This window comes from Macrobrachium nipponense, chromosome 2, assembly GCF_015104395.2.
Source record: "Macrobrachium nipponense isolate FS-2020 chromosome 2, ASM1510439v2, whole genome shotgun sequence".
NCBI classification, from domain to species: Eukaryota; Metazoa; Arthropoda; class Malacostraca; order Decapoda; family Palaemonidae; genus Macrobrachium; species Macrobrachium nipponense.
The window spans coordinates 117,355,393-117,373,354 of NC_087201.1; the positions used below are offsets into that span (position 1 = coordinate 117,355,393).

General features: G+C 40.5%; 1 protein-coding gene across 4 annotated transcripts in view; it reads left to right on the plus strand.

Moving 5' to 3' along the window:
* The window catches only part of LOC135220929 (major facilitator superfamily domain-containing protein 1-like), a 178,478-nt gene that overhangs the window by 94,033 nt on the left and 66,483 nt on the right, over nucleotides 1–17,962 (plus strand). For all 4 annotated transcript variants that reach the window (XM_064258585.1, XM_064258589.1, XM_064258587.1 and 1 more), the window contains exon 7: nucleotides 6,842–7,052. In XM_064258585.1, coding sequence (XP_064114655.1) covers nucleotides 6,842–7,052 — 211 coding nt within the window. The remainder of the gene's footprint in view (nucleotides 1–6,841; nucleotides 7,053–17,962) is intronic.

Here is a 17,962-nt window from a genome sequence, read left to right on the forward strand (position 1 = left end):
ATCAAAAGGATATTGCACAAATAGAGAGTGTACAAAGGTCCTTTACAGCTAGAATAGAAGAAGTTAAAGACCTTGACTACTGGGAAAGACTACAATCCTTAAAATTATATAGTCTAGAAAGGAGAAGAGAACGCTACATGATAATTCAGGCATGGAAACGGATAGAAGGAATAGCAGAAAATATCATGGAACTAAAAATATCCGAAAGAGCAAGCAGAGGTAGATTAATAGTGCCCAAAACTATACCAGGAAAAATAAGGAAAGCACACAGGACATTAATCCACTACGCACCAGCATCGATAATGCAGCGTCTATTCAATGCGTTGCCAGCTCATCTGAGGAATATATCAGGAGTGAGCGTAGATGTGTTTAAGAATAAGCTCGACAAATATCTAAACTGCATCCCAGACCATCCAAGATTGGAAGATGCAAAATATACCGGAAGATGTACTAGCAACTCTCTGGTAGACATTTAGAGGTGCCTCACACTGAGGGACCTGGGGCAACCCGAACAAGATGTAAGGTCTGTAAGGTAAGGTCATATTTACTGAGATGAGAGAATTTTTATGGTACATTTAGTATGTATTATAATAATAATAATAATAATAATAATAATAATAATAATAATAATAATAATAATAATAATAATAATAATAATAATAATAATAATAATAATGATAATAATAACTCGTACTAATAATAAGTATAGCTGTAATCACAAAATTCGTATGTCATAGTATTTTAAAGAAATAACCTTTCCATTTCACTTTTAAGTAAGAGCAACTCTTCTCTATCTCGCTCTTTCTTGCTGAGATGAGAGAATGTCTATGGTACATCTACTATTCAGTAATACTTGACATACGAGCACTCCAACATAAGAGCATTCTGGACATGAGCCAACCTCCAAGCAAAATTTTGCATTGAGATATGAGCACGCTTACAGATGCTAACGCTAAATGGCTGTGGCTGAGCGCTCCCCCTTCACTCATTCAGTTCATGTGGGCTCGACTTCCGTACACATCTCCTGAGCATCTCTGTTGTGTTTGTGTTATTTATGTGATTTTCACTGTATTTGTGAACATTCTTTGAAATAAGTGATGGGTCCCAAGAAAGCGAGTGGTAAGGTTGGCAGTGAGAAGAAAAAATGCATGAAGACGATGAAGATTAGGCATGAAATTATTGAGAAACATGAGCGTGGTGTCCATGTGAATGAGTTGGCACGTGATTATGAGCAGAGTACACACCGCTGTTAGCCACTATCGTTTGTCTCAAAGGTAAGAATTCGTAATAAAACCACATTTTATTTCATAACACAGTAATCATTTATTATATAATTTTGTGTGTGTGTATAGTATGTCTATAGAGTATAGCAATTAAAAACATGTTTTTTTCCATTGGTATTATCATTGATTTGGGTGTTTTTAGAGGGCCAGAACAGATTAAATTTTTGTCAGTTATTTTATATGAGAAAAATTGAATTGAGATACAAGCAAATTGACTTATGAGCTCGGTCCAGGATCGAATTATATTCGTATCTCAAGGTATTACTGTTTGTTCATTATTTTCAAATAATAATGATAATGATAAAAGGTTTTATTGAAAATAATGGCTATTTCAGCCACTTTTATTTTGTATAGAAGTTTCTCTATTCTTATTACTTACTTTTCTTCTGTGCTTAAATTGGCTATTAAAATGCCAAATGAAGGATTTATGTAAAAACATGGTATTTGTCAAATTGAATATATATGTACAAAATTCAGTACATTGACAAAAGGTACTAAATATCTCTGGATTTGTCTTGCTCAGGGGCATCTCTCTTCTTCTTCTTCTTCTTCTTCTTCTTCTTCTTTCTTCTTATGTTTCATCCTTAAACCCAGAAGGACATCATTGGGTAGGTGTTGTGGGACTGAGATTCTTGCAGGAGTCCTACAGTATATATAGTCTTGCACAGCATGGGGCCCATAGCGACGAATTCTGATTGGCTAACTGGCTCAGCTGCTGATCCTCTGTTGGCAGATGCCTCAATATCAGAGGTAGGTCTTATGCAGATTCTGCATAAGTTGCTCAGACCATCGTAAGAGAAGGGCTGGTTGGAGGAGGCAGTTGCATGACGTCACTACTTGCCAAATTGTCATTGGCCAGTTGCTGTTGCGTGATATCATGCCTGGTGTAGTCTGGTGTTTCTTGATCTGGGGTGTCTTGTTTGATGGTCGTATCTGGTGTGGTGTCATTTAGTAATACCATGTTGGTTTAGGCTTCTCTGTACGCTAGTAAGGAGTAGGAAGGCCTCTTGAGTGGTATTTGAAGAGGGCTTCTTGTCAAGGATGAGGATGGCTTTCAGCCAATGATGGTGGTGGTGTTAATACTAATGCTGTCACGAGATGGAGCATTATTGTGACAGATGAGAGCATGGTTCTTGATGTTGGATCACCTAGTACGTGATTCTTTTAAGGTTTTCAGGATCTTCAGTTTTCTCAACAGACCATAGGTGCAGTAGACAAGAAGATTGAGGATTGCACCTCCCTTCAACCTAACTTTTCATTGGATTGGCTAAGAGTTTTGTCTTGTGCCAATAAGGTGATCAGAGAAGGCTCGCAGGAGTTAGCAGTATTGGTTACTGCTGGGATCCTTAAGAATAGGGAATAATGGTGCTCGTTAACCCTGAAAGGAGTAACACCTTCACAGAGATAAGCCCTTCAGTTCATGTCTTTGGATCATAGTACAGTGTTTTCCCTTGAGCCGCCATTGAGCGTGTAACAGCGGAACTCCAGAAGAAGACTACCCAGGATCTTCTAGCTGCTTCTTCTAAGAGGACCAAGGAAATAGTTTGTGCTCCTTCGACTTCTTCCCCTTCAAGAATGGTCTCCCCTCTGTAACAGAACCCTTTTTGGGGAGGCAGAGGCAAGTTCTAGTCAAGATCTCAAACTAACTTTTGGTCGGTACGACCAACAAAGAAACCAACAACCAAGACCTCTTCTCATAAGTGAGGATCCAGTCCTCCATTCTACAATGGGAGCCAGGTTGCAGCTACATATTTTGGGCCAAATGGGCAGAAAAGAAGGCAGAACCATGTGTTCTGCAGGTCATCAAAAAAGGATGTTCCAACCCCTTTAAAGACAACCCCCCATTAGTTTCCTCTCCCATCAACTTGGGAGCCTACAACAAAGACTCAGAGAAATTTACTGCCCTATCAGAAGAGGTCGATTCCCTTCTCAAGTAGAGAGCAGTGGAACTAGTGGAAGATATTATTACAAAGGGGTTTTCAAACTGTCGATTCCTAGTCTCCAAATTATTGGGGGGTTGGAGACCCATCCTGGACGTTGGCGCTCTGAATTTCTTCGTGAAGACAATGAAATTCAAGATGGAAACCATTCATTCAGTCCTGTCAGCCATTCATCAGGAGAGTTGGATGGCAACAGTAGATATGCAGGATGCTTACTTCCATATCCCCATACATCAAGAATCCAGGAAGTATCTTGATGTTCCAGGACAATGTCTTCCAATTTTGGGCACTGTGTTTCGGCCTGTCAGCTGCTCCCCAAGTTTTTACCAGACTCCTTGCTTCACTGGCAAAGTGGCTGCACCTAGCAAGGATCAACGTTTGTCTTTATTTAGATGACTGTCCCCTTCACTCCACATCTAGGTCAAAATGTATGGAGGACCTTCGAGAGGGAAAATCTGTTTCCTCCGAACCCCAACCACACACAATTCCCAGACACATCGGATCTGGGTTGGGGCGCCACTTGGGAGAATACAGAAGTATCTGGGATGTGGTCCAGTTCAGAGAAGAACTTTCATATAAACGTGTGGAGTTGTAGACTGCTACAGCAGTCTACAACTCCACAGTCATCATTCAGTTGGACAACATGACAACACTGGCATATATAAGAAATCAAGGAGGGATGGACTCCTCCTCCATGTTTGAGGCAGCAAGGGATCTTCTCCTTTGGGCTCATGAAATCACACCAAGATTGGCGCCAGGAATATTCAGGGAAAACTGAATGTCTTCGTGGACGAGTAAAGTCGTTGTAAACAGGTCCTACTGATTGGCTAACTGGCTCAGCTGCTGATCCTCTGTTGGCAGATGCCTCAATATCAGAGGTAGGTCTTATGCAGATTCTGCATAAGTTGCTCAGACCATCGTAAGAGAAGGGCTGGTTGGAGGAGGCAGTTGCATGACGTCACTACTTGCCAAATTGTCATTGGCCAGTTGCTGTTGCGTGATATCATGCCTGGTGTAGTCTGGTGTTTCTTGATCTGGGGTGTCTTGTTTGATGGTCGTATCTGGTGTGGTGTCATTTAGTAATACCATGTTGGTTTAGGCTTCTCTGTACGCTAGTAAGGAGTAGGAAGGCCTCTTGAGTGGTATTTGAAGAGGGCTTCTTGTCAAGGATGAGGATGGCTTTCAGCCAATGATGGTGGTGGTGTTAATACTAATGCTGTCACGAGATGGAGCATTATTGTGACAGGTGAGAGCATGGTTCTTGATAGCACCCTCTTGTACATGACATAAAATCCTATTTGTGAGCTGCTTAGTAGTCATGCCAATATATTTTCCGGGACATCCATGGATAGAGCATTGATATTGGCATACTACACTGGAATGCTTCAGGGTGTGTCCTGCTGGGGGTGATGGGTTGTTCTGCATTATCAAGTCCAGAGTTCTTTTATTCTTGTAATATACAACAAGCTCTATGCTTTTTCTTTCCTCGATGTGAGTGACATTTTCCTTTATGATCTTAATGGGACTCTCTTCCTCCCAGTACTTAAGAGTGCTTAAAGGTCTTGTAGTACAAGGTGATGGTGTCTTTTTCTTCTTCAGGTATGTCTTCATCTATATACAATTTCTCAAGCTTTCTTGAGTTCATGGTTAATGAGCCTATTAGAGTACCCATTGTTTATGAGTACTTAGGAAGCTCTTGTCTAATTCTTGATTCCTGTCCTGCCAGGCGGAGCAGTTGGACAGGACCCGTCATATGTAAGCCCTGACTGTAGTGCTCTTTAATCTCACAGGGCACCAAAAGGCACATTCCTAAATTAGTTTTCTTTGTGAAGACAGAAGTCCTGAGGCCGTCTTCTGTCTTCGAGATGAGTATATCAAGAAAGGGGAGTCTGTCATCAGTGCTGAATTCTGTTGTATAATTCAGCACGCTGCACTGCTTGAACGTGCGACGAAGGGCTTCAACCTCATCCTTGTTGTCTGCTTGAATGATATCGATATAGTGGGCATATTTCCAATGGCGCTGGATCCGGCCAAAGACTCATTCCTCGACAGTGCCCATTTAGAAATTGGTGATTAAGACTCCTAATGGGGATCCCATCACTACGGCGTCTTTCTACCGGTACATGTCCTCAGTGGGTGGAGAAAGGGGTCCCTCTTCGTACAGATGTCCATGTTTTTTTACATGAATCCCCCATATGGAATTTTAGTAGCCAATTTGAGTACAGAAGAAAAGTCAGTAATAAGAAGAATAGAGAAACTTCCATACAAAATAAAAGCTGCTAAAATAGCTATTTTCAATAAAGACTATTAATGAAGGTCTTTTTTCAAGATAATAATAATAATGATAATAATATACAACTGTAGGAAAAAATGATGGATGTAAAATATTCTATCCCTCATCTTTCTTTTTAACTCCACAGAAGCTCAAAGTCCAGAGCTGTCAAATATGCCAAGTAATGAAGTAAATGTGACAGGAGGGACTGTGGTGTTGCTGATTAGCGATCAATGATTTTCATGTAACACTCTCTCTCTCTCTCTCTCTCTCTCTCTCTCTCTCTCTCTCTCTCTCTCTCTCTCTCTCTCTCTCTCTCTCTGTGGGTATGTAATCTTCACACACCTATATTTTTACCAACCATTTATTTCTTTTTTTTAAAGGTAATGTAATAAGCTAACTTTTAAATGAAATTACAGTACGTAACTGTAATTTCATTTAAAAGTTAGAGTAATATTTAGGGAGTATGATTAGGTCCATATTTAGTGTTCAAACTCTAGGAGTAAGCATTTACGTATTAGCATTTTTAGAGACCGTGCTAAACTTATACGAAAATTCCTCTTGCGTGAGGGAGTCAGGAACCTAACCTCATGTAAATTTGGGGTATTACTGTAAATGTCTATGATTCCCACCTTCTGTCAATGTGTGATTCAGCTATGTAGTTACTTGGTAAGTTATTTATACAAAAATGACATTTTTACAATAAAATTACATTTTGTATGTACTTAACCAAGCAACTACATGAATGGAGCCTGCCCTCCTCCCTGCTTATGGACATAAAGCAAAAAATTAATAATGGCTTTAGCTGAGTTGTACCTATACTTCCCCAGAAAGTGGGTAGGGCTGGTTACCTACTCAAAAACAAAAGAAGCGCTACCGCGAATTTCATCGTAAGCTGCCACAAAAGTAGAAGTTTGTAGCTATGTAGTTACTCGGTAAGTATATACAAAACCTAAATTTATTTAAAAAATGTCATATTTAAAATCAAAGCACCTACTTCACGATCTGAATATGCATTGGGACTTAGGGAACCATTTGCAAATGCTTCAAGCTACTGACCACAGATGACCTTTTTCTTTCTTCTTTTGAAGAATGATGTGTCTGGGATTTTATGTGACACTTGGAGTATATATATTATAAGAAATGGGTCTGTATGAATAAATAATTTTTTCAAGATTACTTTCATAATACATTTTAAAGAAAATTTTTGCTGCCTACCAGAACAGCACTAGTGAATCCAAAGTGGAAGTCACAGATGATCTAAGTTTTTGTATCAATGTTTTTTTATGTCTTGTGATTGTTTATTTCTGGCAGTATCCTAATGTTTTTTATTATTATTCCTGAAGCTGCTGGTACCTGTGTGTTATCCCTAGTATGTGCTCTGATCTTGTGCCTTCTTGATAAGAGACGATCATCTGTCCTGCACATTAGTGAAGCTGAGACAGGAGAGAAAGTAAAGTTGTCAGATGTTCTGACATTTCCATTTTCATTTTGGTTGATCTGCGTCATTTGTGTCACATACTATGTGGCAATATTTCCTTTTATTAGTTTGGCAAAGTAAGTACTCTGTGTTACATTATAGTTTCATTTTGTCTCTATTACATTTATAGTTCATTTTGTTTTTAGGACATGAGGTTATTATAGTTTGTGTGACTCTTCTACTTAATCACTGATATTCATAAACAGTTTACCATACACAATTTCAAACATGATGTTTTTGCTGAGAAGCTTGCAGAGTTGATTTTTAGAAAATGAGTTATAAATCTGACTACCTTGCAAAGATATTAATTAAATGTGCCATACCATGATTTTACTAATATCCAATGTTGATACATGTTAGTTTTCCTTAGAGCATTGCAAATGCTTAATGTACTGTCAGCTTATGCTATTGTCTTGCATTGCCATATTTACAATATTTCAGTCAGCATTTTCATTAAATAATGTTTTTTTCCACCCTAGGAGTCAAATCCTTTGTTAAAGCATACAGGCAGTCCCTGGGTTACGACGGGGGTTCCGTCGTAAGCCGGAACATCATAAAAAATCCTAAGAAAACCTTACTTTTAATGCTTTGGGTGCATTCAAAACTATGTAAACTGCATTCTTATTGTATTTTGCATAAAAAAATCCTTCAAATATTGATTATTTTGCATTTTTGGTGTCATATTTCATCTGCCAGATCAGCTTTGTAGGCGTCGTAACCCTGGAAATAATTTCTGATGAATATAATTGAAAAGCGCCTTAATCTCGGAACGTCGTAAGCCGAACCCGTCGCAACCCGGGGACTGCCTATATTTTCATTCATTATTTTGCTTTGCTTGGAAATAGTGTAGTAAGGTCTTGGGCTGTCAATAACAGGAAAGTACTGAGGAAGTAATTTAGGAACTTTTTCTTTTGTAAAGAGTTCAGATATGAAAAAAGCTTCATTTAAGCACTTTCTAGACAAACGTAAACTAAACCATTACAACATAAACAGCAAATGGTGCTGTATGATGCCAAGCATGAAACAGGAAAGTGGAGAGGAATTTCAGATGATCAAAATTTATACAAGTCAGTTCATAATCAAGATGTATTGTAGAATAGTGTATGTACAGTTACTTTTATTTGATTTTGTCTGCAGATAGGGTCTTTGATGACTGAATTAATTGACGTTTTTATTACAGTTTGACGATTTGGTTACAAGGCAGAGCTTATCATATACTTAATTATAGCTTAACTTACTATTCTGGGGTGCAAAATAAATATGTATAATAATTTATTGAGCTTATAATACTTGTATATAAATGCAGACCCTTACAATTTTACTATATAAAGTGATATGTATCAGTTTTCAGATTCTTCACTCGTTCCATTTAGAATTCATATTGAATGATCTGTACATATAGTTATATTCATTGATTTATATTGACTTACATATACTGTACCCTAGTTCACTTAAAATTGACGTTCACTTAAAGTTGGAATGTTCAAATGTAATTTGTTCCTACAAGGGTACTCAAATTTGTCTTTTGTGTGCATATATACCTTCAGCAAAATCTGGTCCAACCTTTGAAGCATGGTAACACGATTCATAACAAGTGGTAAGTGAGTAAATGGGCATGGGTACCACTTACTTGCATTTCCTTTTTTCCTTGCCAAGAATAGTGGTGATCAGTGCAACTGTTCACGGGGACAATTAACCATAGGTTGTGAAGATGGAGCAGGTCATGAGCTTGCCTGTATCTGATCAGTTTGTGCCCAGTTGCCTGCCAGGTTGTTTCGGGAGAGGGTGACCAACCTTGACTCTTGACTCTTCTGATTGTACTTTTTCAGAGGTGTGTTAGGAAGTTTCTGTGCTTTCCTCGACTACTGCCTTGGTTACATCTGTGTACCTACTTGTGATCGGTCCTTGGACTGTTTTAAGTATGACTGTGCTTCTATGATGTACTGTCTTAGACTAGCCAGCCATAGTCCAATAACACAATGGTAGTGTGCACTCCTGCTTACTTAAATGTTGTTCATATGCAGGACAAACCTTCGGTCTTCACAATATTGTAAATCTTCTGCCACCAGCTGGAAACTGTTTAAAAACAATCAAAGATTGTAAATGCAAGGAATCTGTGGCATCTGGCATCCGATGTGCAGTTGAGGTGGAAGAAAGTCGAGAGATCGCACTTGAATCTAGTGACACCAGTCTTTCTTCAACCACCTTGGAGAGTGAACCTTCACTTTGCTCTCCTCCCCACAAGCCATTTTTTTTTACCTAAGCTAATGGTTTGTTTCATATTTATCCAACCCAGAAGTCCTGTGAGGGTCAATGTTTTTATACAGCCTTCCAGGATTCCCGTGTGCACGTTCCTGTGGAACAGTTGCAAATTGCAGATGTGCTGCACGCCTTTTCCTCTGCTTCGTCATCAGCTGTTTTATGTATAATGCTAGTCCGTCTTTCTCAAGGGGATATGTATTGCTCCTTTAGGGAGAGAGAGAGGCCAGCTGCATTTTGTTCTTTAGCATTTTGCCCTTGTTATATTGAAGATAGTATATTGAAACATTATGTTGAGACATTTATGTTTTATTTCTCTTTAATTATATCTTGTTAAACATTTTCTTTGGGACGTGGTAATGTTTTAGTCTTTCAGAATTTATGATTCGGAACATTCGAGACGTTATGGGTTCGTGTTGCAGACACTATTCATATGCTAGGATTCGGCTTTCTAGCAGTATTCCTACACTAACTCAACATGAACTTTGATGGCAGACGATCTCCAGTTGCGTTGGCCCATCTGCTTGCAAGACCAGTTATGATTGCCATCTCATCTCTTTCCTATCATTTTGGAGGGGGAGGGGCCTTAGTCGAATAGCTCACTCCCTTCCCTTTATCCTTACAGATAAATGTGATTCTTTTCCCTATCTCAGGAGAGAAGATATCTTTTCCTGAGGGGTAAAGCATATTATTTCTTTTTTTTGCAGGCTGTACAGTTGTCAGCCCTGCTTCTTGCCTTGACAAAAGGTCACGGCGGTGGTGCTTTCCTCAGATCTTGAGAGCCCTCTGCTTCGCTTTCCTTACCATCCTCGGAGCCCCTTCATGTTGGCATATAAGGCTACATCGTCATGCTGGGTTACTAACTTTACCGACGACTTTTACAATGTGGCTTCTCGTCTCTTGACGTTTCGTCATTTAAGGATGTTCTACTTGGTACTCCTTTTATATAATAAAATTGTAGTATGATATTTTTTGAATATGTTTTCTGCTCTTACATGCAATATGTTTCTCTCTCTCTCTCTCTCTCTCTCTCTCTCTCTCTCTCTCTCTCTCTCTCTCTCTCTCTCTAAGAGTAGTTGCTGTGTGATGTCATGGAAGGGCCTGTGACATCATGGCTTCTTATGATGTTATAATTTTGATTGGTCGATTCAAGAGAAGTGCGACCTGTCTTCCGCTATCTTCGACGTTGGATTTTCTTGGGAAATTCTTCGTCTTTCTTCACATGTATGGGGGATGTGTATGTGTGTGGGGGAGGCCTTCTGGTTGCTTTTGGAGGTGAAGGAATACCTTTTCTCCATCTTTGCCTTCCTCTTTGATGCTTGCCAATCCTCAACAAGCTGGGGTGTCTTCCAGTCGAGATTCTCTTTAGGATTCTACAGTTCTCTGCACCTGGTGCTTGATGTCCTTGGATTCAGCGAGTTGGAGAGGAACTTGAGTCTGATATTAGTTCAGGAATTTTCCCAAAGTAGCATCTTCTTCCTTGTCTCTATGGACGCTTGGGTAGAGCAAGCAACCAACCCTCGTCCTGTTCGTGGATTGTTTGCTCTTCCAAGTTCTTTGATTTCGTAGAAATCTAAGAGACTTAAGGTTGCTTCATATGCTTCCTTCACTTGGTTTTCTTTGGAACTCTGATTCATCATTACTTTCCAGTTTCAAGTAACCTTGAAGTTTCTACAGCATCCCCTCAGCTTGTTTGAGTTTGGCGTAGGATAACAAGGCTTCCATTTAGAAATTAAAGGTGGTCCCCTCTCAGGTTGCTGTTCCAAGGCCTCCTAGACATTCTCCTTTTCTAGAGACTTCAGCATGCCTCTTCTGCATCCCCACGGATGTGTTTCCAGTAATGGTCATGAACGTGAGGCTGTTGTCCTTTGCATCTCATTGCTCTACTGTGTACGTGATGGGGAGGTCTTATTTACGCCGTTCGTCTTCCAGAGCCAGGAGTTGAAACTCCTCTGGGCCAAGAGTGTGATGTTCATCTGACGTTCACATGTGCATTATTCTAAATCACACGACTGTGTACATGATTCGTTACACGTTCCTGCGTATGTTTCGTCTCACTACCATGAACGAGATTTGTCACACATCCATGTACGTGATTTGTTGCGCGGCCATGTACGTGATTTGTCGCACGGTCGCCTGCCAGGTTCTTCCTGGTCAAAGATGAATTCAAGATCTTAAACCATCATTCAAGAGTGCAGTCCTTCTGGTGGTAGGGACGACGTCCTCACAAAGGTAGTTGAGCACGCCTGTGCAATGCCATTTGACCACAGCAAAGACTGACAGGAGTTCCCTTGGTAACTTCAGTCAGATGTTTCATGTTTTCAACATATGGGATTGATCATCAACTGTTACGTCCTCCAGAGGAAGTCAGTGGATCCATTCAATCAAGCCCGTACGGACTTCATTGTGGGATTTGGAAGCCTTTGTGTTCACCCAAGACTTCAACCCTTAACAGGTAGGAAGAATTCTTGTTTCATCGTTTATTTACATTGGATTGTTCCTATAGAATATTGACCTTCACATCTTAGCTTAGCCTAAGTGGTTGAATTCTTAGTCCAAAGTATGGGTAGGTTCTTACCCTGGCCTGCACTAGCTTAGTTAATCCAAACCTAGCTTTTCCATCTTAGCCTAGCCTACATGGTCAAGTTCTTAGGCTACCTAGCCTAGCCTACACATAGTGAGCAAATTCAACCTTTCCCTACCGACTTGGTCTAGCCTAAGCAGTTGGGTTCTAGGCCTAGCCTAGTTTGTTTAAACATCTCTCTCCATCTTATCCTAGCCAATCTTAGCCTAGCCTAGTCTAGCTGGTTTGAGCTTATATTTATTGGACCCCTGCTCTTTGATTTACCAGAGCATGTTCTTCTGCTTCGTGAATTCTGAGAGAAGATTTTCCATATTTTTCAAGATTTTGGTTTTGGGCTAGGTCAGTGATGTAAGTCAATATCCTAGTGTTCTTGTTTCTGCAGTAGTTAAGATCCGTCTTAGCCCTGCGCTGCATTGCTCAGGAATGTCACCACAGTGGTTCCTCAGTCAAGGGTGGTGTCCATGTCTTATCATCATAGGATGTCTCCCCCACTTGGTAGCATACTGGTCATATGACATCCTAAGGGATCACCTTATAGGATGTTTCCTCTGTTGGAGGTGCACGTTCCTTTGCAGCTCAAGTTCTTCCCTGTCTACAGTGCAATTACTCTTAACATCACACAAGTTGACAGTAGGGATATTTAGAACTTATCTGTGCTGAGCATTTTGTCATAGTACGTGCCCTTAAATGATCTAATTATCTCTTCTGTCTACTTGGAGAAAATCCATTCATATATTGTTACAAAAACATACAAACAAATTTTGTTGTTGTTAGTCGGTGGGGCTATAAAGATTGTGACCTGCAAACAGAAAGATTAACATTTTTCCAGAGATTAAAGAGCTGAATTTTGTTTTGAAGATATGTCGGCAGCATTAAAAAATAGGTATCATCTTCTGAAGAAATTTTTTTCTTTTTTCTTTGTGCGGAAGAATCTTCGAACCATTTTGCATTCAAAGTAATGAGAAGGAATCTTTGACAGGGGCTAGAGGTCTTCTTTCATGGTCCCAGAATTGTTCGTGGGAGCAGAGGACTCCCTTCTGCTTTCTGGGAACTCTCTGGGAGGTTGAACGATGGCGTGCCCAAACACCCTTCCTTGGACCTTCTAAAGTCCCAAGAAATTGCGCTCGACTCCAACACGCTGATGCGGACTTGGTTGTCCTGTGCGCTCCATACCCCCAAGGCCAGGAGCTCTTGAGATGAGCACCTCCATCCTTTGGAGGAGGCTTGTGAGTACAGGAACAGTTCAGAGTGATGAATTAAGGGGAACTCCCTTTGTCAAGCTCCAAAGTCTTAACCCCAAGCTGAGTGGCCAAGAGAGATTTCTCCCTAGCGCAGCCTTTTTTTGCCAGTTTCTTGTAGAGAGACGCCGCCAGTCACTAGGACCTTCATCTCTTCATCTCTGGGGTCGATTCAGTATATTTTTATGGAGAACTTTTCATGGGGAAAAACAACTCAGGTGTAAGGTTATTACAAGATAAGCTGTCTGCTGCTGTGATTGGTGTCATTGAAAGGCTTTCACCCCACTCTGAATGCCTGTTCAGTAGATAAGATCTGAATGTTTTTCAAAACAAAGGAGATTCCTTCTGTTGATACTGGCGAGGTGCTACAGGACTTGCTTGCGATAAGCACATCTGGAGAGTTCAAGAGCTTGGAGCACTCTTGTTCACCTAGGAAACTCAGACCTCCTACTTGGGACCTTACTCAGTTGGAACCTTACTTTGGTACTGAGTATGCTCTCTCATTCTCCTTCAAGCCCATAATGTCAATCATCTCCCAGGAAACTGACTTCATAAGCAGTTTTCCTTCTGACCTTGGCTTTCTTGGAAGAGTTGGAAAGCTACAGGGCCCCCGTCAAGCACTGCGTCGTTATCTGAATGTCCCATCTCTATAGATTAGGTGTCGTAGACTTCATGTTGACTCAGGCCAGGGCAAGAAAGAGGTGTCCTAGAACACCCTTTGGGGTTTCTAAATGGGGTGTTTAGACAAGCCGACTCATCATCGTCAAGTTCTACCACCAATTGGGTGCATGCAGAGGCACATGACACCAGAGGAGTAAGTTTCTCCCTGGCATTTTAAGATACTTATCTGTTCACAGGATTTGAATGCTGGTTCATGACTGCCGTAAACCACTTTCATTTTCCTCTGCATGAAGAATGTTACCCACAGATCCTTGGACACGTTTTTCCTTGGGTCGAGTGGTGACTTTTCAATAAGTGTGACTCATCCAGTGCCCGTAGCAGGACAGATTGTATCTTTTTTAAGATGATTGTGTGGAGTAGTGAATCAGGGAGTTGACTGGCCTTTTTTCTTTCTCTTTTCTCCATTCTTCATACCTATGGGCAGTTTGAAGAATAGACACATCATACACATCAAGGGGAGTGAGGAGTGGTGACAAACCTGTTCCTTGTGGCCTACAGGGTTTGTTGCCTGAATAGATACAGGTCTTTTGGACTTCCATGATTCAATGAATCTTTGTCATGTTTCACTATATTTGAACCCAGTGGACTGAGCGTTAGATATCAAGATATCTAACATCTCAAAGGCTTAGGTCCTCTTCTTTAGCAATCTCATTTGTGTGCTGAAACCCCAGTCGGTTCAGGATTCTCATACCTCCCTCCAAGTATGAGTCTGTAATATTGTTTAGACAAGGTTTGTTCTGCGTATGAAGAAATGACAGATTTTTAATTAATTTGTATTTTTTATAGCTAATAAACCTAACCTGAGGTCTTAACATTGACTGCCCACCTCTAGCCAGCCCTCTTATGTGTCATCCTGGGTTGCAAGTGCAGTCTCTCGACTTGCTTCCACCTCAACCCACGCATTGGATGGCAGATGCCACAGATTCCTTGCATTTACAGTCTTTGATTGTCTTTAACTGGTTTCCAGTGGCACCTGAAGATTTATCATATTGTTAAGACCTCAGGTTTGTTAGCTATGAAAAATACATATTAATTAAAAAGTTGTGATATTTCACTTATCATGCTGCTTGGAATCTCAGAGTTGACTTGATTTGAGGCTAACTTCTTAAGTGTAAGACAGCAGTATTTCTTCTTTCTCTAAAGATTTTATGGGCACCCTGTTTTTCCATTGGTCCAAGACCTTCCTATATTTAATTATTCTAATAATTCACTGAAAAGATAATTGAAAAGAGCTATGTTTCATATCTCATTTCCCTTATCTGCCTTAGCCATCAAATGGTTAGTGCTCCTGTTATGTGGACTCTCATACCCATTCTCACATTCATCCAACCCTGAAACAGGGTTCCTGTCCAACTGTTGGCACCTACATTTTCCTTGGAGCCTAAGGATTCTTTATGCCTCCTTGCTCAAAAGCTTCCCTGTCCTTTGAGGTCCTTTTCAGCTTGTCAGAACATTAATAGTTCAAGCATGCCTACCATAAGTAAAAGCAATATTATCATTATCATTATTATTGTTATTGTTGTTATTATTATTATTATTATTATTATTATTATTATTATTATTATTATTATTATTATGCTCTATCACAGTTCTCCAATTCGACTGGGTGGTATTTATAGTGTGGGGCTCCGGGTTGCATCCTGTCTCCTTAGGAGTCCATCACTTTTCTTACTATGTGTGCCGTTTCTAGGATCACACTCTTCTGCATGAGTCCTGGAGCTACTTCAGCCTCTACTTTTTCTAGATTCCTTTTCAGGGATCTTGGGATCGTGCCTAGTGCTCCTATGATTATGGGTACGATTTCCACTGGCATATCCCATATCCTTCTTTTTTCTATTTTCAGATCTTGATATTATTTCCATCCCTCTCTTTCTCTTCAACTCTGGTGTCCCATGGTATTGCGACATCAATGAGTGATACTTTCTTCTTGACTTTGTCAATCAACGTCACGTCTGGTCTGTTTGCACGTATACCCTATCCGTTCTGATACCAATAGTCCCCAGAGGATCTTTGCTGTGATCGCTTTTTCTATCACTCCCTCAGGTTGGTGCTCGTACCACTTATTACTGCAAGGTAGCTGATGTTTCTTGCACAGGCTCCAGTGGAGGGCTTTTGCCACTGAATCATGCCTCTTTTTGTACTGGTTCTGTTCAAGAAGTGCCGGGCATTCGCTTGCTATGTGGTTTATGGTTTCATTTTTTGTATTGCACTTCCTACATATGGGAGAGATGTTATTTCCGTCTATCATTCTTTTGAATATATCTGGTTCTTAGGGCCTGATCTTGTGCCGCTGTTATCATTCCTTCAGTTTCCTTCTTTAGCTCTCCCCTCTGTAGCCATTGCCAATTGTCATCGCTGGCTAGTTCTTTAGTCTGTCTTATGTATTGTCCGTGCATTGGTTTGTTGTGCCAGTCCTCTGTTCTGTCTGTCATTCTCCTGTCTCTGTATATTTCTGGGTCTTCGTCTACTTTTATTAGTCCTTCTTCCCATGCACTCTTTAGCCACTCGTCTTCACTGGTTTTCAGATATTGCCCCAGTGCTCTGTTTTCGATGTTTACGCAGTCCTCTATACTTATAGTCCTCTCCCTCCTTCCTTTCGTGTTATGTATAGTCTGTTCGTATTTGCTCTTGGGTGTAGTGCTTTTGTATTGTCATATGTTTCCTGTTTTCTGATCTATGCTGCGGAGTTCTGCCTTCGTCCATTCCACTATTCCTGCGCTGTATCTGATTACTGGCACTGCCCATGTGTTTATGGCTTTTATCATATTTCCGGCGTTGAGTTTGACTTGAGTATCGCCTTGAGTCTCTGCATATATTCTTTCCTGATCGTGTCCTTCATCTCTTGGTGTTTTATATCCCTTCCTTCCATTATTCCCAGGTATTTGTATCCTGTCTCATCTATGTGTTTGATGTTGCTCCCATCTGGTAGCTTTTATCCTCCTTCAGTTATCGTTACTTTTGCCTTTTTTGTATGTTGACTAAGGCGCATTTTTCTATTCCAAACTCCATCCTGATGTCCCCAGATACAATCCTTACAGTCAGGATTAGGGTATCTATTTCCTTGATGCTCTTACCATACAGCTTGATGTCGTCCATGAACATCAGATGGTTGATTCTGTTGCCTCTTTTCTTGAGTTGGTACCCGGCATCCATCTTCTGTAGTACTTTTGTCATGGGAATCATGGCTACTACGAAGAGTAGTGGGGACAGTGAGTCGCCCTGGAAGATCCCTCTCCTGATATTAACCTCTGCTAGTCTTATTCCAGAGCTTGTAAGTATTGTATTCCAGTTGCGCATTGTATTTTTGAGGAAGCTGATGGTGTTTTCCTCTGCCCATATATTTTTCAGGCATTCTATTAGCCATGTGTGTGGTATCATGTCGAAGGCTTTCTTATAGTCTATCCATGCCATGCTTAGGTTGGTTTTCCTTCTCCTACTGTTCTTCATTACCATTTTGTCTATCAGGAGCTGGTCTTTTGTGCCCCTACACTTCCTTCTGCAGCCTTTCTGTTGGTGGGAGATGGTGTTTGTCTCCTCTAGGTAGTTGTATAGCCTTTCACTGATGATACCTGTTAGTAACTTCCACATTATTGGTAGGCAGGTGATAGGCCTGTAGTTACTGGCTATATTTCCCTTACTCTTGTCTTTTTGTACTAGGGATGTTCTTCCTGTGGTCATCCATTTGGGTGCATGGTGATTTGAGATACAATGCTGGAGTTGTTCTGCTATTCGTGGGTGTAGGGCCTTGAAGTTTTTGAGCCAGTATCCATGGACTTCATCGGGACCTGGGGCTTTCCAGTTTGGCATTTTCTAGTTGGTGTCTGACTGTGTCTGTCATGATGTCTGTGAATCTTTGTTTTATTCTCCCTGTTTCTTCTTCCTTGACTTCCTGGAGCCATGTTGCATGTTTGCTGTGTGATACCGGATTGCTCCATATGTTTTCCCAGAGTCTCTTACTTGGTTCGGCTTCAGGAATTTCTGGGTGGTTGTCTTCCCCTCTTAGTTGGCTGTATAGTCTTTTCTGGTTGGTTCCGAATAGTTTGTTCTGTTGGTGTTATTATTATTATTATTATTATTATTATTATTATTATTATTATTATTATTATTATTGTTATTTTACCTTTTTTTTTTTTTGGTCTATCACAGTCCTGTAATTCGACTGGGTGGTATTTATAGTGTGGGGTATCAAGTTGCATTCTGCCTCTTTAGGAGTCCATCACTTTTC